The 22,450-nt window shown below is 37.9% G+C and overlaps 1 protein-coding gene across 7 annotated transcripts in view; it reads left to right on the top strand.

The window, feature by feature from the left end:
* Nucleotides 1–22,250, top strand: part of MYB (MYB proto-oncogene, transcription factor) — a 35,646-nt gene extending 13,396 nt beyond the window's left edge. For 4 of the 7 annotated variants that reach the window (XM_044924202.2, XM_025294495.3, XM_044924203.2 and 1 more), the window contains 8 exons: nt 199–453; nt 1,367–1,729; nt 3,208–3,350; nt 4,379–4,493; nt 4,585–4,710; nt 5,584–5,694; nt 9,035–9,142; nt 20,905–22,250. In XM_044924202.2, coding sequence (XP_044780137.2) covers nt 199–453; nt 1,367–1,729; nt 3,208–3,350; nt 4,379–4,493; nt 4,585–4,710; nt 5,584–5,694; nt 9,035–9,142; nt 20,905–21,021 — 1,338 coding nt within the window. In that variant the 3' untranslated portion in view covers nt 21,022–22,250. Of the gene's footprint in view, nt 1–198; nt 454–1,366; nt 1,730–3,207; nt 3,351–4,378; nt 4,494–4,584; nt 4,711–5,583; nt 5,695–9,034; nt 9,143–20,197; nt 20,325–20,904 lie in introns of all 7 variants that reach the window. The other 3 variants (XR_003111899.3, XM_025294498.3, XM_025294497.3) reach the window with 3 other exon arrangements.
* The last annotated feature ends 200 nt before the right edge of the window (nt 22,251–22,450 follow it).

The raw sequence follows: 22,450 nt of genomic DNA, 5'->3' as shown, positions 1-22,450 counted from the left end.
TACCACTACTACAAAGTGGGGTCTTGCATTGATAAAAGGAAACATCTTGACAACTGTTTCATAGGCGCAAGTTCTGGATGATGCAATGGCTTTTATCTTTCCTCTAACAGCATCTGATACCTTATGCAACTTCATTGCTAAGTTCCTTCTCCCTTTCTTCTCCCTGCTCTTTCTTTATTCCCCCACCCCCCTCCTTAGACACAGAACCACACATGCAGCTACCCCGGGTGGCACAGCACCGCCATTGCCGACCACACCAGACCTCATGGAGACAGTGCACCTGTTTCCTGTTTGGAAGAGCACCACTCCACTCCATCTCTGCCCGCAGAGCCCGGCTCCCTACCTGAAGAAAGTGCCTCTCCTGCCAGGTGCATGATCTTCCACCAAAGCACCATCCTGGACAATGTTAAGAACCTCTTAGAATTTGCAGAAACACTTCAATTTATAGATTCTGTAAGTAGAATTTTTAAGGCAAGTTAATGTTTTGGGAAGAGGAATTAGGAAACCCACTTCTCAAATCGTGGCCATTTTCTGTAGTGAATATTGTATTATTAGCATATAGTAATGTAAACATATAAGTGTGACTTTAGTTTTTGTGTTTCTTCAATATCTGATTTCTTAGGCTACTCACATAAAAGGTAGCTTTTCACACATTTCCTTCAAAATGCATATTTATAAAAATAGTAGAGTCAATGACCTTTAAGTAGAGCTTGGGCTATAAGAATATTTGGATTATTTTAAACCTTTTTTTTTTTAACTTTGTTTATTCCTTTGTGTTTTCCCAGAACTGTGCTTTGCTTTTGGATAGCTCATTAAGAATTATGTTAAGAAATACTTAGAACTTAAAGCAGTCTTCCAATGTATTTGAAGTGCTAATAAGTTCATTGGTGGTACATGGCTTTCTCCACAAACATTGATTATTGATTACTGGTCCCAACTAGTTCACTGACACAAACCATCTCCGGTGAAACAAACTTGAATTCAGCATCAGAAAAGCTGACAATTCATTTTCTTTGTTTCCCAGTTGATTAAAAAGCATTTATTGCATCCCCATCAGACAGAGGATGAATATTGCCAAGATGTGCCACCCAAGAGGTTTTCTTTTTGCTTTGAACTGCATGCAAATGATAGAGTACTGGGAGCTTCCTGCAGCGCCCGGGAGGGCCAGCCTCGAGGCAGGATGGGAGACACACCATGCCCTGTGCCAGAACAACTGTTTCAATCTCCAGGCTGTTTAACAGGAAGTCTAGCAAGGGGGCCAGGTGTTTTCTTTGCATTCAGCATCTTTCTCAGTGCTGTGTTACAGGTGATGGCACACACCATGCACACACTGTCTCAAAGTTCTGTGCCTCCCACATTGTTTCAGGATGCTTCATCGTGGGGTGATCTCAGCAGTTTTGAATTCTTTGAAGAAGCAGATTTTTCACCTAGCCAACACGATGCAGGCAAAGCCCTCCAGCTTCAGCAGAAAGAGGGCAGTGTGAATAGACCTGCAGGAGAGCCTAGCACGAGGGCGAACGGACGCAAGTTGAGTGAGGGTTCACTTGACCTGCCCAAGCCCTTCCCTCCTGCGAGGCTCAGCACAATTCCACGGGTCATCCTTCGAAAAAAGCGGGGCCAGGCCAGCCCCATAGCCACTGGACACTCTAGTTGCTTGATACTTGCTGACGTCAGCAGTTCAACTCCCAAGCGTTCCCCTGTCAAAAGCCTACCATTCTCCCCCTCGCAGGTAGAGCACAATTTTTGCACAGCTGTTACTAATTTTCAACAGACACCTGAGCCTTAATAATCTAGAAACTAATCCTTTGGAACAAATGACTAATTACTATTGTCTTCACTGATTTCATTCCATTGTTGCCTCTAGCTATTGCTAAGTCATACTGCCTCTGAGAGTTTAGGCTGTCTGTAGACTGACTGATGATTTTGTCATAATTCTCTCTCTGACTTTCTGGTGATTTGAAGGATGGTTAGTTGCATGGGATGTGCATTTATTTCCTTCCACACTGGAGTTTAACATTTCTATTTCTTCCTTGTCTCCCATCCCTTCCCTCCCTTTAAAAACTTTAACAGATTTTCTGTCTCTTTGTTCACTTATTATTACATGATTCACTGACCCAGGGGAGGAGGGGACCAAATGTTTAGATAACATTTGAAGTGCAACTAGACAATTTAAAGGTTCCAATCCATCTTTAAGTGAAAAAATTTTGGAAGAAAATGAGGAACAAATGCTTAAGAAAAATAACGTATGTTTTAATTTCACTTTCTCAACATTGGCTCTTCTGAGTCATGCCTTAAGATTTTATTAGCACATTTTTTTTTTTTGCCAATGAATGTTCTTACTTCATATAGATTTTTAAAGCATAGAAATTATAATTCTTATCAAAGATTTGTTCCTTAATTATGTAAACATTTGAAGTTAATTTGGCACTTTAAAACATTTTTCCAGTTATGTCTGTTGAGTCTGTTTTAAGAACAACTCTAAATGTGAGCAAATGATATGCCCACTAAAAAACCAATCTTATTTTTCACTTGTATTTTCCAAATTCTGTTCTGGAGTATATTAGTTCTGTAAGACTTTAATGATATTCCAGAAAAATACCTAAATATACAAGTAGATAAGTTTGGGAAACACTGAATTGAACAAAATTAAGGCAGTTTCTTTACTGCAGGATCTCTCAAAGTTTTAAATACACCAATGTGCATTGTGAATTTCCAAGAGATTGCAATATGTTTTCCAAATTTGTTTTACCTTGAAACCATTTGAGGAACACCTATTACTTTCCCAGAACATCAGTGTTTTGAGAGATACAGGTTATTACTCAAGAATTTTCCACATAATGTCAATTTTATACAATAATGTTTCCTAGATGACTAAAGAGAAGAAAAAGTATGAAAGAAAAACAATGATTACTTTCCAAAAGATGTCACTTCCGCACTTTTAACATTAATAAAAAGTGCATCTCATTCTCTTTAATGACAGGTGTCATTTATTGAAAATGTTTTCTTAGGATTTTGCAAGTTTTTTTGGAAATCATATTCCAAATCTTGGGTGCAAAATTGAAATAAAACACTGTGTGCTTGTTAACATCATTATTTCATATAGTGGGTCAGTAAAACATACCTATTTGTTAACATCGATTTTTAAATTGGGCTGAGTAAAGAATCACTGTTTAACTTAAGTATTTTTTTCTTTCTTCTCATATTTAGTTCTTAAATACTTCCAATAACCATGAAAACTTAGACTTGGAAATGCCTTCTTTAACTTCCACCCCACTAAATGGTCACAAATTGACTGTTACAACTCCATTTCATAGAGACCAGACTGTGAAAATTCAAAAGGAAAATACTATGTAAGTCCTTGTTTCAAGAAAAAAATTATTTATTTTATTTACTTATAGTTAATTAATAGAAAATAGTCCCCAAGTGTCTGATCTACTTATATGTGTATAATTTTACTGATCCACTTTTATGTACATAATCATGTGTATTTCCACATTGAATATGTCTGTGCTGGGCATGTTAGAGCTACCTAGAGGTGGAAGTGGGGGAGAATAAACTATCTTTTGTAGTTCACTTCACAATTTCCTATATATCTAGAGGAAGGTTTAATATAACTTTTCCATTCAGTTTTTCTGTTTGTTCAGTAAGTCTTTTTCATTGAAAACAAGATTTTCAACATCCTTTCCTCTCTAATTATAAACTTTGAAATAAGAATAAGTATGGTTCTTTACTTAGTTTATATTTTTAAATCTTATTTTTTCTTTCTGAAATTTACCTATCGATTGGACCTGTTTTGCCATCTCCAGGAAAAGTATATGATTAAAAGCCAAGGAATGGTTAAGCCATTGTTTATATTCAATAAAGGCTTAACCAATTCAAAAAAAATGCCAGAGAACATCAATATGAATTGTAATAAGCCTTTTAAAAATGCAATTTTATTATTTCTGATACCATAAATACATTTTAAAAATGGTTTTAAAAACCTTTTAGTTTTCAGAGGTTAGCATGTTTTCTGTTGTGGATAGATATAAGATAATGAATGGATAAAGTTGATTTGTAAATGACATCAGATCTTCATAATGCTTGCGTTCATTTTAAAGGCTTAGAGTCACTACATGTATTTTCAGAATGATTAAAGAAAGATGAGAAATATTTTAATGCTCTTAGTTTTGGGGTATGATAGTTTGAAATATTTGGAAATACATGATAGACATATTATCTTTTCCTTAATAATACATACATGATCCATCAGCATACCCTATTCTATATCAATAAGACTTTGTTGTATTTAGTAGAAGAATATTACATTTAACAGGTAGAGAAACATAAGGGACATATGATCTTTCATATTGAACCAATTCTTGTTTTCTTTTTAAAGCTTCAGAACTCCAGCTATCAAAAGGTCAATTCTAGAAAGCTCTCCAAGAACTCCTACACCATTCAAACATGCACTCACAGCTCAAGAAATTAAATATGGTCCCCTGAAGATGCTAGTAAGTTCTAGTAAATTTCTTGGGTTTAGTTGATGTATTAATACAGATAGAAAATTTCCTCTGATGGAAATGTACCCAATTTTTCCTTCAGCCTCAGACACCATCTCATCTAGTAGAAGACCTACAGGATGTGATCAAACAGGAATCTGATGAATCTGGGATTGTTGCTGAGTTTCAAGAAAATGGACAACCTTTACTGAAGAAGATTAAACAAGAGGTAAACATGGGATCCTTTGAAAAGAACAACCCTGCTGCCTTTGTTCCTTGTGGGCAGCTTGATGTGTCTGGCGTGGACACTGTGTAACACCATGTTTCATACAATATTTTCATATAAGATGCTGCTAAGAGGTACAGCCAGGCTTGGCAGCATATGCATGCCACCTTGTAATTGGGAAGCCAAGCCACTTCTATTTCCTTCCTGTTTGAACAGAAAAGATGCTAGAAAGTATAGAGGAAAGAGAAGGAAGCAGCTTTGTATTGTACTTTTTAAAATCACTGATATAAAGATGGATAGATGACTGACTGATACATAGATGTTTAATTGTTGGATATCATGGAGAAATGAAACTAATTAAATAACGGTTTCTTTAATTCATAGTGTAAAAGAAAGGCAATCTAACTTGTCAAGATCAAAGTTTTAGCTTGGTGTCAAGAAGCATTTCCAGCAGGTTAGATACCGGGCCTTTTGAATTTATTTCATATAAGGATAAGAGGTTGAGAGATTGGCCAGAGACTGACTTTTTCTTCAGCTTTACTGAGATATAATTGACAAATAAAGTGATAAGACATTTAAAGTATACAATGTGATGTTTTGATATACATGTACTTTGTGAAAGGATTCTCCCCCATTGAGTTAGTTAACATATATCTATCACCTCACATATTTACCTTTTTTCCAGTGATAACATGTAATTAAGTTCTACTCTTAGCAAATTTCAACTATACAATATTGTATTATCAGCTGTCCTCACCACGTTACCCATTAGATCCTCAGACTTTATTCATCTTAGGGAAATTGACTCTTGAATGTAAGTGTTTCTTGGGAAGTTCTAGCTCTAGAAACAACAAAGCACTTCCTGTTTGCTTTTAGGTGGAATCTCCAACTGATAAAGCAGGAAACTTCTTCTGCTCAAACCACTGGGAAGGGGATAGTCTGAACACTCAGCTGTTCACACAGGCATCACCTGTGGCAGACATGCCAGTAAGTACACGCCCATGTTATAAGATGTTGGTGGCTCACAGAATTCTGTGTGAGGCAAGTGGGGCCATTGTGGTTTTGGCACTCTTTCGTGCATCATACTTCTCAGTATTCTCTCACATAATTATTTTCTTATGATCATTAATGTTGAATATACGGTGAGATTTTGTTCATGTGTTGGAAATAGATTCTGTTCTACTGCAGACTTGTTTGTTGTTTATTCACTCATGAGTTGAGAGTCCTGGCCACTTAAAAAATCTACGGCATGGAAATACATATTTTCATGAAAACAATTTTTACCTTATCTTTTCATTTACTTATTTTTCTTCTAAAAGTAGTACAAGTGTCTCCTACTATCTGAAAGTAGAGCATTCCTGTGAAACCTTTGGTGGTGGTTCAGTCATAACGTCATGTCTGACTCTGGTGAGCATATGGACTTTAGTCCGCCAGGCTCCTCTGTCTATGGGATTTCCCAGCCAAGAATACTGGAGTAGGTGGCCATTTCCTTCTCCAGGGGATCTTCCCAACCCAGGGACAACCCAGGTCTCCTGCATGGCATGCGGATTCTTTACCACTGAGCCACCATAAAGCAAAGAAGTAGTTTACCTTAGGACTTATCTTACTAACAGGTGCAAAAAATAAATCGAATTTTAGAAAACAAAACAAAGAAACAAATAGAAACAGACTCACAGATACAGAGTACAAGCTAGTGGTTGCCAGAGGGAAAAGGGGTGGGGAAAAGGATGAAATAGGTGACGAGGTTTAAGAGGTACAGACTCCCAGTTATAAATATTACAGGGATATAATGTATAGTACCTGGAGAATCCCATGGACAGAGGAGCCTGGTGGGCTACAGTCCACGGGGTCACTAAGGGTCGGACATGACTGAGTGACTAACGCTTTCATTTTTCACTTTCAATGTGTAGCACAAGAAAGATAGTATTTTATAATAACTGTGTATGATGTATAATGTATAAAAATATCTAGTGTTATACATGTTGTACATCAGAAACTAATATAATATTTTAAAGCAACTATGCTTCAGTAAAAAAATGAATAAAAATAAATAAATTGAGATGAAGATGCTCATACCAGTTCTAAACTGTGGCACTTGGTGCTGAGATGCTGAGTGTACTGCCTGGGGAAGGAACTTGGTGGTGCCACTCTAACTGCTCAGGGTAGGTGCTGCCTCTATAATAGTTGGCTGCAAAACAAAAGCAAAAATTCTCTTTGGATTTCGATTGGTTAGCTGTTCATGAAAATAACTACTAATGTAGGACTTTCATCAAAGTGAAGTGGTGTGACGTGAACTTTTGAATAGCAGGGGATACCTGTATTTCCTCCTTGGTAAGTTGTCTCCTGTTTGGTTTTATGTAGCATCTGAGTGTGTGCATGCATGCTCAGTCCTATCCGACTCTTTGTATGTAGTAAATGCCCTTTATCATACACAATGTTGCATTGCTTTGGTTACAACCATTTTTTATTTTATTCTATTTTTTAACCATTTTTTAAAACAGATTATTTTTCAGAGCAGTCTTAAGTTAGTAGCAAAGTTGAATAAAAGATACAGAGATTTTCCATGTATCCTCACCCTCACATATGCACAGCCTCTCCCTTAGCAACATCACCCACCAGGTGGTTACATTTGTTACAACTGATGAGCCCACATTGACACATAGTCACCCTAAATCCATAGTTTACCTTAGAGTTCACTCTTGGTGTCATACATTCTATGTATTTGGACAAATTTATACTGACGTTTCGGAGGAGGCAACGGCACCCCACTCCAGTACTCTTGCCTGGAAAATCCCATGGACAGAGGAGCCTGGTGGGCTGCAGTCCATGGGGTCGCTAAGAGTCAGACAGGACTGAGCGACTTCACTTTCACTTTTCACTTTCATGCACTGGAGAAGGAAATGGCAACCCACTCCAGTGTTCTTGCCTGGAGAATCCCATGGATAGAAGAACCTGGCAGGCTACAGTCCATAGGGTCGCACAGAATTGGACACGACTGAAATGACGGAGAAAACGATGGCACCCCACTCCAGTACTCTTGCCTGGAAAATCCCATGGATGGAGGAGCCTGGTGGGCTGCAGTCCATGGGGTCGCTAAGAGTCGGACACGACTTAGCGACTTCACTTTCGCTTTTCACTTTCATGCATTGGAGAAGGAAATGGCAACCCACTCCAGTGTTCTTGCCTGGAGAATCCCGGGACAGGGTAGCCTGGTGGGCTTCCGTCTGTGGGCTTCCGTCTATGGGATCACACAGAGTCGGACACGACTGAAACGACTTAGCAGCAGCAGCAGCAGCATACTGATGTTTATTCACCATTATAGTATAATAGAACGTAGTTTCACAGCCCTGAAGGTCCTCCATGTTCTGTCTAGTTATCCTTCCCTCCACCTCAGCTCTGGCACCCACTGATCTTTTTAGTCTACAGTTTTGCATCTTGCATAATATTATATAATTGGAATCATACAGTATGAAGCTTCCTGACTAGCTTCTTTCATTTAGTAATATGCTCTTAAATGTTTTCTGTGTCTTTTCATAGCTTGGTAGTTGTTGTTTTGTTTTCCTTTTTTGTTTTCCTCTTAGTTAACCATTATTTTAAAAGTTTATAATTTGTGAATGATTACCCTTTTCTCTTATGAAGAATCAGAGGTAATAGCAATTGCTAATATTTATTCAGTGTGTACAAAGTGGTGATTAATATTCCCAGAGCTTTAGATGCATTAACTCAGATATCTAACCCTCACAAGTACCCTACAAGGTCGGTAACATTGTCATTTCCATTATACTAGTAGGGAAACTGAGGCATGAGGAGGCTTAGTCACTTGTTCAAGATTGTATAGCTTATAAGTGGTGGTTCTGGGTTAGAACTTTGGTTCTAAATTCCATTCTTTTCACCTTTAAACTATACTACCATTAATCTGTAACTCGAAAAGATTTCTTACCATTATATGAAATGAACAGTTCTCTCACCAGAGCTTAGTAAATTTTTCATTTTAAAGATGTGTCTTTTTTTTTTTTTCTTTTTTTTTTTTTGACATCTTTATTAACTCATTTAGCAGATGTTTTTGAGTGCCCTGCCTTATTCCTGGAACTGTGTGGGACCTCAAAGCTTTTTGTTTTAGTGATGTTTGCCAGTGGGATGAGGGTTAGTGCAGAGTTGAGTTCTCCATTTAGCTCATTGGGAAGAGAATTTCTGGCAGATACCTGCATTTTTTTTCCTGCCAATGTGTGTCAACTCATAGTAATCTACTCTTTCAAGTGTTAGAATTCTGTCAGTCCCCTTATTATCCTACCTCATTTCAATTTCAAATTATTCTCTTTTCCTTTAGAATATTCTTACAAGTTCCGTTTTAATGACGCCAGTATCAGAAGATGAAGACAATGTTCTCAAAGCATTTACAGTACCTAAAAGCAGGTCCCTGGCAAGTCCCTTGCAGGTAATTACTATTCCAGCATTGGTATCTAAAAAGTCATTTACTATAAAACTTAAAAAAAAACAAACATTTTACACGTAGTGGAGTGATGCTTTTAAATAATTCCCAATGTCTAAAAGACTCCTAAAATTCCTTGTTGCCACTCATAGGAGACTCACTGAAAATTTTTTTATTAGAGCAAGCTTCCAAAGAATGATGAAGTGAAGCATTTCTTACTGTGACTGAGACTAGGATTGTTAATCACATGTGACAGTATCTCTTTCTTCTGCTTTTAAAGGTTTTATTAAATAATTGATATAGTTTACTTTTAGTTTCAAAATTTTTACTTTTTTGTTCCCTCACTAAGCCATCAAAGCTCAGACCTTGTTTAGATTTTCAAAGAAGTTTGAAATTAGATAGCTAGAAAAGAATTACAACGTATTTGACTATCAGAATGAGAAAGTCAACTGTCAGTGTTACGTGGCTAATCTCTAGCTGAACATCTGCTCTCGGGTTTTAATATCAAAAGAGATTTCCCTTTTTCTGAAGTAGGTGTATGTTGATAAAATACAACAAATTCCAAATTAATCCTGAACCAAATGTAAATAAGAATGCAAATTTGCTCCCTTAAATTATTTACAGCGGTTCCCAACATTAAATAATACAATACCCAGTCACCTGCAGAGCCCTCCCCTTCATCCCCTCCTTGCCACACTGAGGGAAAAACCATAAACCCTGGAGCATATAGAGAACCTGGATTTGGAAGTGAAAAGTCATATTTGTCCTGTGAGGGAAGGCACCATGTGAGATGGTATGATCTGAAAGAGTGTCCTGTTCCTGGATGGGCTTTCTTGTCACTGCGGTAGGCCTGCACTCTCCAAATTATGAGAATCTTAAAACTACCCCCTTTAAAGCATTTGTGATACTTAGCATTATTTTTAAGAAATGCAAATACAGCTGGAATGGCTGTAGGCACACTTTGTGGTTTAATTCCATCAGATTGCTCTCCTTGTGGCTTCTGTCTGATCCAACTGCTTTGATGAAAGGTGACCACTGACTGGAGTGTGGGCTAGGGAAAGACAGTCCTTGAGGGGATCCAGAGTCTTTCCTGAGTCGATCAGGCCTGGGAAGAAGTGTGAAGAAGTCTCAGAATATGGCACAGAATTGGGAGATGAGGAAAAGAACAAACTCTGCATAAGAGGGGACCCAGAAAGGAGATTAGGAGAATGCAAAGGTCACCCATTACAAAATTTTACCTACAGCTGCTCCTAGATCCAGAATGAAAACGCTTTTTTTGTTTGTTTTTCTTGCTTTCTTCCTCCCTGAATTTTTTGGCCCTGGGTTTCCAGAGGATAAGGATTTGGCTAGTGCTATTAGTGCATTAATTAAGCTGTTTTATGTAATTTTGTAACCTAGGCTAGGATCTGACTTATATTTATAGTAGTAAGAAAAAGTGCATTCTAAGTGCTAAATTGCAACATGTAAATATATTTGGAGACAGTTATCATTATGAAGTTGAAAACCCCTGGTTCTTTCCCTAAAACTAAATCCTAAAGCTTTTGGCCTAACCAGATAGTGTTCAGCAAAACCTAAATCTAAACTTTTATGCAAATATAAAATATATTGAGCCAAACACAGTACAGATATCAAATATGTATTATATAAAAATTTGGCAACAATATCAGTGTTTATAAAAATAGGTTGGCTAATTCTTACCTTAAATGTTTTAATGCTATTGAGTTAAAAAAATAATCAATATGGAACTTTATTATCATTATATTTTATTTAATGAAAATATTGGGTTGGCCAAAACGTTTATTCATGTTTTTCCATAACATCTGATAAGCAAACTTCTTGGCCAACCCAATATTCCTCATCCTTGAAGCTCAGTATTAAGTAGTAGCTCTGTTTTTATTAATCTATGTTTTCTAGCATATCAAATGAGTCATATTTGGTACTCTTCAGATTCTATCATTGTATACTGAGATTAAGCCACCTACATACATCAAATGGTGAAGGTAACAGTCGTCAACTCCACCCACCTAAAGAATTGACACCACAAGCTGATTTTGGAGTCAATGCTTTCATATACACTATATGGTTTTACTGATGTACACCACTCAAATATATTTTAATAACTTGCTATAATAGGTAACTAATTCATTTTAAGAGCGAACGGCACCTACCAAGTATCTCCTTCATTTTGTGTCATGGAAACCTAGCTTCTAATACCATAGAAATATATGATTTCTAAAATGTTTCAAATTAGAAAATGCATCAGGTCATTCTAAATATTTAAGCATATATTGCCTATATTTCATATAAACCTGACTCAATAATATTTGTATAGATTTTTAAGCAATTTGGTAATCTTTTTGTTAAAACCATTATGATCTATCATATATTTCCATTGATAATTCAATTTGACCTAATTGGACAGATTTTTCATGCATGGTACTATTGACCATATTGTGCATTTGTTAAATGACCTGGCTATTCAACTTGAGTACTTTATATAATCTAGAAACTTTATAATTTGTACCTTTAATAAATATATCAAACGTTAAATGGGATTTTATCCAAACAACCTAGGCATTTTGTTAGAGTGCATTTAATTAAAACAACTAAATTTGACTCCTAAAATATTTTAAAATTCGGATACTTCTAAAATATGAAATGTTGAAATGATTGTCCATCTAACTGACTAAATACATTTGCTTAGGCACAAGAAAAGTTTACTGAAGACTACACTAAGAGTGCGGTTCTGTGTTCTGTCATTTCAGTGTTAATGATCCCTGGCTTAATTATACCCACAACACTTTAAATAGAGCAGTTATTGTCTTGAGGCCCCAAATATTGGAATTTTATAGTTAAGATTCTAATGCACATGTAAATGCATACGCTTATACATATGTGCCTGCATGTGTGTCAGCTCACTTCGGCCATGTCCGACTCTTTGTGACCTCATGGACTGTAACCTGCCAGGCTCCTCTGTCTGTGGGATTCTCCAGGCAAGAATACTGAAGTGGGTTGCAAGGCTGTCTTCCAGGGGATCTTCCTTACCCAGGGATTGAACCTGTGTCTCTTATGTCTCTTGCATTGGCAGGAGGGTTCTTTACCACTAGCGCCACCTGGGAAGCCCTGCTTATGCATGAATACATGTAATAGCTACATTTCCTTCCTCTCCATTTCCCCAAGGTACTGTGATCTTTTAGTGGGAAATGGTATGTAGAGACCAAACTCAGGCTGCTAGATATGCCCATGTGTTATGTGGCATATTATGTGTTATGCCACATAACACATAGGCATTAACATATGTTAATAGCTTGAGCTTTCCGTGTATCCCCTAGTCCATAAGCTATAATGTTTAGAGGCAAGTGTAAGCCATTATGCACAAACAATGTTATATTTGTTTTTGAAATTATTTATGCTTGATCTTTTTTTAAAAGGAATTTGCAGCAGCTGCAAAATAGTATAGTTGGATTTCTTCTTTTTCTTTTTTTTAGTTGCCTTAACTTTAAAAACAAACAGGGACAGGACTGATAATAAAAATGTTCTGAGACTTTTTTGATATTTGTGTCTTTCAGGTAGCTCAGAATATGTGAGATTTTCAGATTATTGTGCCATTTTCTCCATGTTGTATGGTAGTAGAGAATGGAGTCTAGAAGCTTATAAAATGATCACAAATGAGGAAATAGATATTCAGCTTAGAATACTTGCAGTTTGGGATGGAAAAGGCAGGTTCACTGTGGAACCCTTCTGGATCCTGCTGTTTGAAAGTTACTCTGAAAGAGCCCAAGACTGGCAGACAGACAGACAGACAGACACAGACACACACACACGCGTGCGCACGCACCATACACAGAACTCCCTCAGTAAGGAGAAAAGAGCTGCCGGTGCTTTCGATTTGCTTTACATTTTGAAATAAATACATTTTTCTAATAAACATTTCCTAAGGTAAACATTTTCATTGGTAGATCTGAAACTACACTTAAGTTAAAAGCCTCTGAACTTGTGTATTTTTCTCTTAAATTATAATTTTCTTTTATTCCTGTTTAAAACCTAACTGTAAAAGATGTGTTCATATGCTTTTTACTCACTCTCTTTCCTCTTTTTTGTAACCACAGAGTGACAGCCTTAAATTTTAATTTCCTGACTTGGCTTGTCTTCGCCTTACTTTTTTAAAAGTGAGTTTAAGTAAATTTCTCAAGCTATTAATACTTAAACACATTTGCACAGTATCAAAGAATCTTACGGTATTATTGCAAGCAGCTGAAACTCACTTTTCCAGTTCCATGTGCTTTGGATTGCTCCTAACTTCATATGAATTGTTTATGAATTTTTCAAACAATGAGGCAAACCCTTTTTGCTTGATCGGCATGGCTAAGAAGTATAATGCAGTAGCATGCACACAACAGGCACCTGGGTTCTAATCCAGACTTCCCCAGTTTCTAATTGCATGTTTTTAATTCATTAACTTCTTAAAAAAAAATGCTCATCTGTACATTGGGGACTGTAGTTTGTCCTCCATGTATCATACAGGGTTGCTGTGAAGATCAAGTGGATATAATGTTACTTTCAAAAAGACGGCACACTTGCCAGTGTACATTGGTGGTACCTGTTTTAGATAGTCCCTGTCCGTAGAATGGAGAAGGAAACGGCAACCCACTCCAGTATTCATGCCTGGAAAATCCCATGGACCGACGAGCCTGGTGGGCTACAATCCATGGGGTCGCAAAGAGTCGGACACGACTGAGCGACTTCTGTGTGTGTGTCTGTGTGTGTCTTTAGAAACGTACGCAAGGAGGCGTCACCAACAGCAGGTCCACTTGCACTGAGGTGTATTATTTCCTCTCACGTGTTCTTTCTCATTCCTTCTTCCACTCTGGCAGAACTGTGTCAGTGGGTCACCAAAAGAGATTGCTGATTCAACTGATTCCTGAAAAAAAAGTTAGTCAGATCTCTTCGGTATTATGGAGACAAACAACTGATTTACTGGTCTTCTCTATTTTTCTCCTGCCCTTGTTGGCATGTCAACAGACAGAGAAACAGTCCGTCTCCGTGTGACATAGATCTCCAGGCATTTCTTAGTGTTGGTACGCTGTTGTTGACCTGCTTCCCTGGATACCTCTGTGTTCACTTAGTTCTCCCTTGGGTCACTTTTTTTCCACTTGCCCTGGCAAGGTTTCATATAGCTGTTAGTAATATTTCAGCAGCCTGCTTTCAATATATCTTATAAAATAACTTTGCCATGTAGAGTTTTGGGATGAACTGGAAAGGCTAAATGAGTGAGGAAGGAAAGTTGAGCTCAAATTCAGAGTGCCCTACCCCAGAGAGTACAAGACCTGGATTTTTTTTGTTTGGTTGGGTTTGGTAAACACTGTGATATTGGATTTTCCTTGGGCCAACAAAGGTATAATTGCTTTAATTGGCCCTTGCTTTAATCTTAATAGTTAAAACCAATACGTTACTAAGGAAAGAGGTTTTCTTCCAAAAAATTGTGACACCTGAGTTTATGTGATTAAAACTGTTGGAAAATCTATCAACAAGTAAGATGAAAAGATCCCTAGAGACACTGGGGACAAACTCCAAATTTGGAGAAAGACCATTCTTCGTAGTAATTGTTAACTTAGGTCTGGGTGGCATGTGGAAGCATGTGGATGGGGCACCCCCTGGCACCATCTGCACCTTTGATCCCTTAACTTTTAGGGCTCTTTTCTATGAAAAATTATCAATCCTGAAGTTGGGCACATTTGATTGTTTTGGCAGCATTTATGCATAGGAAAAGTTTGATAACAAACTAACCTTACCTCAGTGACCCTTCGTCTCAGGTTTATTCTTGACTTTCAAGATACAACTAAAGATTTCTACATTATCTCTTATAACGAATACATTTTAAAAGATGCCTCTTTGAGAATGAGTTCTGATTTTTAGAATTTTAATTCTGTGGCTTCCATAATAGCTCAGTTGGTAAAGAATCCTCCTGCAAGGCAAGAGACCTGGGTTTCATCCCTGGGTTGGAAAGATCCCCTGGAGAAGGGAAAGGCTGCCCACTCTAGTATCCTGGCCTAGAGAATTCCATGGACTGTATAGTCCATGGAGTCGCAAAGAGTCAGACACAACTGAGCGGCTTTCACTTCACTTTCACTTTAAAAGTCTTTTCTATGGATAGATTAAATGGAAAAATAAAATAATTCTTAAGTCTTTTGGACACCATCTATGTCTGCTATTATTTAAAAGAATGAAACAGAGAAATGTAAAACCATCTCATAAGTTGCTTTGGTTTTACAAAATCATTCTTTTATGACTTCCACAAGTTTCTTAAGGGCTTTGTAAATTGTACAGCACATACCCTGCCAAGGCTGTTGATATCAGCAGTTATTGTGTGAAGTTGCTCTATGAATGTCATAACAATAGTGGTTCTTGTTTAGCATGATGAAAAAAACCATTCATATTCTTAGTGAAAAATATGAAGTTAATCTAATTCCGACAGAAAATCACCTGTGGACATGGTTTTATCTCATTTGATTTCTTCTGTTTTCTGCCGAGGATCAGAGTATTTATTTAAAGTGCTTCAGCAGGATATCCCAGTTAGAGCTCTGACAGTCTGTTTACAGTTCATCTCTGCCCAGGGGCGATCAAAGGTACCTTGTGGATAAGTAAGATGACTCGCAGGCAAGAGGAGGAGGATGTGTGGCAAGATTATTAACTTTGAAATGAATTAGGGTAGAGTGACATGTCTGCAACAGCACCATGGTTAGTCATTTAACAAGGATTCATGTGCAGAAATTCTTACCAATTCTTTAGTGTAAGTGAAACTAACATTTACGGAGAGGGAATAAGGAGGATGCACAAGGATCTATTTGACAGTATTAAAAAAAAATCCTTCTAGCATGAAGACATTTAATCTTCCTTTGTCAAAACTATTCTGTCTGCTTGAAAAGTTGGCCTAGGACCCCAAGGCTTCAAGGTAAGGAGGGAGAAAGAAATCACAAGAAGGGGCAGCTGCCCTTTTGGGTGGTGGACTTCAACATTTCTTTTCTCACCCAGTACTTGACCTTCTGCTCTTAATTTGCTTTCGTGAAGTAGGTTTGTGATTGCTCTGACCAGTTTTTCCGTTCATGGTTGCAAAAAGTATTAGCTTTGTACTTTCATGATGCAGAAAAGGAGCTGTCCACTCAATGTGGTTGCCTTTTTGTTCCGGTCTGTTTTTCTTGCACAGAATGGGTACTGTGTCCTGGTGTCTGTCTACACTGGGAGATTTAGGTGTTCCAAGTCATCTTGTCCGCTTTAGGCTATGAGCCTCAGGATTTAGGTGCCCCTGAAATGCTCTGCTTTCTGAAATTTGGATATTTCAGTTAACTTGATTTATTTCTTCATAAATTTCATCTCTACTTGGGAGAGGCTGATTGAATTTTTTTCAAAAAATTAATTTAAAATATAGGGTACATTCTTTGTATTGATCTTGTTTTAAATATCTGGTCCTGGAGGAAGAGCCAAACATGAATAAAATGATGAGCCATCTGGGAGATCCAACAAAACACGACATTCAAGTTGAAAATGTACTAGGGGGTGATAATTGTATTAGATTTTCCTGAACAGACATTGGGAATTCTGAATTAAGTATCATATTGTCAAAGGTCAGAACTTGACTTTTACTAAAAGACATTGTAAAAGCAAGCATGTTGTTATTTAGTCGCTAAGTCATATCCAGCTCTTTGCCAGCCCATGGACTGTAGCCTGCCAGGCTTCCCTGTCCACTGGATTTCCCAGGCAAGAATATTGGAGTGGGTTGCCATTTCCATCTACAGGGGATCTTCTCAACCCAAGGATTGAACCCATGTCTCCTGCATTGGCAGGCAGATTCTTTACCGTGCAGCCAACCTGGAAAGTCCAAAAGCAAGCATAAGATTCTTTTAATATGGTACTTTAAGATACTTAATTTCATTTAATATAGAAACTTATTCTGTATTAATTGAAGCATAGCTAAGTAGAAAAATTTTTAGCTAGAGAAAAACATAAACAATCCTTTCTTCCTTGCTCCTCACTTTTACCTCCATTTTCACTTTTATTCTCCTTTCCTTCTCATTTGTTTGTCTGTATTCTTTCAAAAGGGACTTCCCTGTAGCTCAAATGGTAAAGAATCTGCCTGTGAGGCAGGAGACCCGGGTTCAATCCCTGGGTTGGGAAGTTCCTCTGGAGAAGGGAATGGCAATCCACTCCAGTATTCTTGCCTGGAGAATTCCATGGACAGAGAAGCCTGGCGGGCTACAGTCTGTGGGGTCGCAAAGAGTCGGACACGACTGAGTGACTAATACAACAACAACATCCTTTCAAAACATACATTTTTGAGTTTTGTGTGTATCTTTATTTTATGTTTACATATAAGATTCTGCATCATTTTTAGTCATCTGATTTTATGATCAGTGTTCTTTGTTCTGTGTACATCATCAATTCTAAGCCCTGCATAATACTCATGGTGGACAGCCATCATCTTTAATTATTCACTCTCAAATGGTAGTTATTATATGTCATATTGTTATTTTATGTCACATTGTCCTATGTTATGATGTCACATTGTTGTTATATGTCACATTATCATATATGTTCTATGCGTGTCACTACAAACACAAGCTCAATAATTACAATGATTCCATTACATTTTATTTTGTTAATTGGGATTCTTGTGTCATTTTGGTGTTCCAGTACTGCACTGAAAAATGTTAGCAACAACATGTGAGCAGTCAGCTAAACTAAAATAGGGGATTTGAATGGACAGATTTACACCAGAGAGATATGTATATTTAATCCACTTCCTTCAAACTAGAGTTCCTTGTTGTTTAGTCGCTAAGTCATGTCCGACTCTTTGCAGCCCCACTGACTGCAGCACAGCAGGCTCCTCTGTCCTTCACTGTCTCCTGGAGTTTGCACAAATTCATGTCTGTTGAGTCAGTGATGCTATCTAACCATCTCATCCTCTGTTGCCCGCTTCTTTTGCCTTCGGTCTTTCCTAGCATCAAGGTCTTTTCCAATGAGTCAAACTACAGAAACACCATTTATTCAGAACTGTATCATAGAATGCTGAAACTTACCCTGGTGATTTTATTTAGAAAACATTAAATGTGACTCAGTATCAGAAGTCAGCCCAGAACAGATGTCATCTTTGTCCTGTCGTTTTGTGATTCACAGTTACAGGAAAATATTATGATAATCAGTCTTGCTTATGTAGTATTTCAAGTTATGTATTCAGCCTCTGAGCCTTGAGAGTAAACATGTGTTAACTTGGATGGTGCCTTTATGTTGGCAGTGAGGTGGCACAACAGATTGGGCAGAAACTGGGAAATCTAGTTTGTGTCCTGTGAAAGTTTACAAGTTAGAAACATGGCACTGTAAATCTTATGTTGCTGAAACTTTGTTTCAGACCCTAGGCAAAGAAGTCCCATCACCATACAAATACCACGTTCATTCAGAATTATCCTACCTCTCTGTTAAATAGTCTGATGACTTTAACACCGCCTCTCAGTGTTTCTTCCTGCATTCCCTGCTGACCAGACCACACAATTCCCACTCATAAGAACTCTAAAGGAAACAGCAACTTATACTCATTAGAGCCTGGATTCGCATTCCTACTTCATCACTTCTTAGCTGGATGACTTTAAGGATGTTGCCTAAGTTCTCTCTTCCTGTAAAATTGCCTGCTCTGTAAAACAGATGTAATGAGCCTTACCTAATCCACAGGTGTTTTTGAGAATTAAATGAGATGATACATGCAAAATACTTAGAAACATGAGTGGTACTCATGTTTAATCCACTTATTCCTTCCTTTCCGTCTCCCAGTCCCTCCCACAAGCAATGTACAAATTGCAGCTTCCTGACTCTTTGATGTTATTTTGCCACCTGGGTTACCCTCTTCACCACCTGTCGCTCTCAATCCTGCCTATTCATGCCCTTTGCCTAGAGCATGGCCCTGGCTGTTCCTTGGCGTCCTATCCCCTCTTCATCTGGCTGTGGCACCACAGACCTCTCATCTGCCTGTCATCACTTCACCCGTGTCAAGTGTTCGTTTGTCTCTTAAGCAGGGGTCTCTACCTCCGGGATCTCATGCTTGATGACTTCAGGTGGAGCTGTTGTAATAATAAAAGTGAAGTGCACATTAAATGTTATGCACTTGAATTATACCTAAACCATCCCCCCGCCCATGGTCCATGGAAAATTGTCTTCCACGAAACCAATCCCTGGTGCCAAAAAGGCTAGGGACCACTGTCCTGAGGGACACTTGACGCTCTAAAGAGCAGAGGGCTTTCTTTTCTTATTCTTCTTCTGTCCATGAGACACATCCCACTTGGATATAAATACTAGGAATAGCTGCGCTTTTTCTAAACCACACTTTTGAGCTTATGGACAGCAAATCTTACAACTGCTTGTGTTTCTGTTTCCCTCTTTGGATTGACTGCTAGAAAGCTCAGAGTTAGTTTTGAGATTTACATCTTGTTGGTGCATTTTGGTTCATGGCAAGTATTTTGAATCGAAATCTAACCTCATCTTTGTATTGTTTATTTTTTCCACATTTCTTGGTGACCTACCTTTATCTATGTTTTAAATTCTGTTCATTTATATTCATTTTGTAAGCATCTTCAATACTCTTGGGAGCTAAGTAGGGCAAACTTAATGCTGTAAAGAGCAGGCCTTGTACAAATATTACATATTTTGGTTTGAAACAACATGGAGGGCAGGTGGCTTCCCTGGTGGCTCAGCAGGAAAGAATCTGCCGAGGACGCAGGAGACGCAGGAGACCGGGGTTAGATCCCTAGGTCGGAAAGATCCTCTGGAGGAGGAAATGGCAATCCACTACAGTATTCTTGCTGGAAAAGTTCCATGGATAGAGGACCCCTGTGGGCTACAGTCCATGGGGTCAAAAGGAGTCGGACATGACTAAACACTCATGCATGGAGGGCAGGTAGGAGCTGGGGCTAGGCAGAAGACAGACACAGGTTCAAAACCATTCCACAACTTCCCCATAGATTGGCTTTGGGCAAGTTTTCTGCACTTTCTGAGTCTCCATTTCCTGCTCAATTAAAGAGAGAATGAACCCCCACCCAGGGTGGCTGTGCTGTGTAAATGAGATCATATGTGTGAAGAATCTGGATCCGGATGCTGCCTGTGAGATATTAGTTCCATCCTGTATCTTTCAATGCATCTTTAAAAAGTAAGCTATTCTAATAAATAGATATTAATTAATTGGTATTGATCAATATCCATTTTAGTTGATACATTTAAATGTTCATAACTAAATTTAAATGTAATTAACTTGATTAAAAATATGTACAATGTTTAGTAAGTGTTGATCAATTCTAGCACCTATGGGAGCTTCTTCATTGGGCAGCTCAAGCACTCACCAGTTCGCTCAAAGAGTAAATGCCCACAGCTCACCTTAGGTATGTGGGGGACTGGACTCATTCCTGTCTCCAAGTCTGTAAAATCTGCTAATAGACAAAAGGCACTCAAACATGAAGATACAGCTGGATCTTATCATACTGCTTGGAGTGGGTTTTCTCTCTTCACGACAAACAATTTCTGATAATTAATATCACTTAAGAATGCTGAATTCCTGGTTGTCAGAGTGAAGATTTTATCTGACAAAGGCTCCCCTGTGTCTCCTACTTGCTATCTGGAGGTCAGCATTTTTTTCTGCTGGGCCAGGTGGGGTTGGGAGTCCATCCGTGGGCTAAAGCATGTGCTTCCCGGTCTGACCTTGCCCTTACCCTCTCTCTCCCCTCCCCTGTTAGCCTTGTAATGGTGCCTGGGAATCTGCATCCTGTGGGAAGACAGACGATCAGATGACAGCTTCCGGTCAGTCTCGGAAATATGTGAATGCCTTCTCAACCCGGACTCTGGTCATGTGAGACGTTTGCAGACAAGCATTATGGTTTTCAGAACACTTCAAGTTGACTTGGGATATAGCATTCCTCTACATGAGACTTTTCATGAATGGGAGAAGAGCCTATTTTTGTTGTGGTACAACAGTTGAGAGCAGCACCAAGTGCATTTAGGTGGGTGAAATCGTATGAGATTTCACCCAACTAAACGGATTTTTAAAAAAATTAATGTTTAACAGTTTTACCTAAATTATTAGGTCATGGATTGTAGTCAGTGGTTAAGTATCTTAAGGCAGATTTAAAAAAAAAATACATGAAATGATTTATCTGTATTTTAAGAGGATCCAACAGACCAGTATTTTTTCTGTGATGAGGTTTTTGAAATTTAACACACAAAAAGGTACTCCAATATTTCACTTTTTTCAATCACTAAACACAATGCATTATTATAAATGTTGGCTTCACACCGTGGAATAAGTAATCAATATTGTAAATGTTCACTTATGGTCAATAACATTGGAGGTACGTTTATTGTACCAAACCATTTTATGAGAGTTTTTTTGTTGTTGTTAGCTTGCTTTAAAAATTATTACTGTATGAAATAGTTTTATAAAAAATTATATTTTTATTCAGTAATTTAATTTTGTACATGCCAAATGAAAAAAAAATGTGTTTTGCTGCTATGGACTTAGCCTGTAGACATGCTGCTAGTATCAGAAGGGCAGTAGTGCTTGGGAAGGAGAGAAAAGAAACTTGGTGTTAGGTAATTGACTATGCACTAGTATTGTCAAACTTTTTTATTTTATATATATATATATACACACATATATATATATATATATATATATATATATATATATATACTTTTTTCCTTTTGTAATACATTGGAAAACTTATTTGGGAGACTTTGCATTTGTGGTTGTTTCTTGTTTTTTTTTTTTTTGTTCTTGTTGGTTTATAAGAGGATGCATTGCACTTCTTTATTGGGAGATCTGTGTTGTTGATGTCCTGTGTTTTGTTTTGAGTTCAGCCTGACTGTTCTTTAATTCAGGGCTTATGTGTTAATCAGCATTCCCCAGAGTCCTTAACTGTATGGTCTCAGAACTGCCACACACAACCTATGTGTTTGCAGCTGGGGTCCATAGCCAGTTGCTGCCTTAAGAACCTTTGGTGCAAGATGGCTGGTACTGAACTTTTGATATGACAGTGTACTTACTGCCTTGTAGTGAAATAAAGCTGTGCCCTTATTTTACTTACTTTTGACTTCTGTCTTACTTTTGATTGTGGACAGTAGTGACACTTTTAGGAAAATGAAGTGAACGCAGAGCACTTTCCTCTGTTAATAATTGGCATACCATCTGAACTTGAAGGATTCAAGAATTGTAACTTTGGAGAAAGAACAAGCAAGCCAAGTTAGTTCACAGATGATCATGTGCAGAATGACAGCTGGGAGGAA

Source organism: Bubalus bubalis, chromosome 10 (assembly GCF_019923935.1).
Source record: "Bubalus bubalis isolate 160015118507 breed Murrah chromosome 10, NDDB_SH_1, whole genome shotgun sequence".
In the NCBI taxonomy this organism is placed as follows: Eukaryota; Metazoa; Chordata; class Mammalia; order Artiodactyla; family Bovidae; genus Bubalus; species Bubalus bubalis.
The sequence above is the reverse complement of the archived record's forward strand: the minus strand, read 5'-3'. Positions and strand labels throughout refer to the sequence as shown.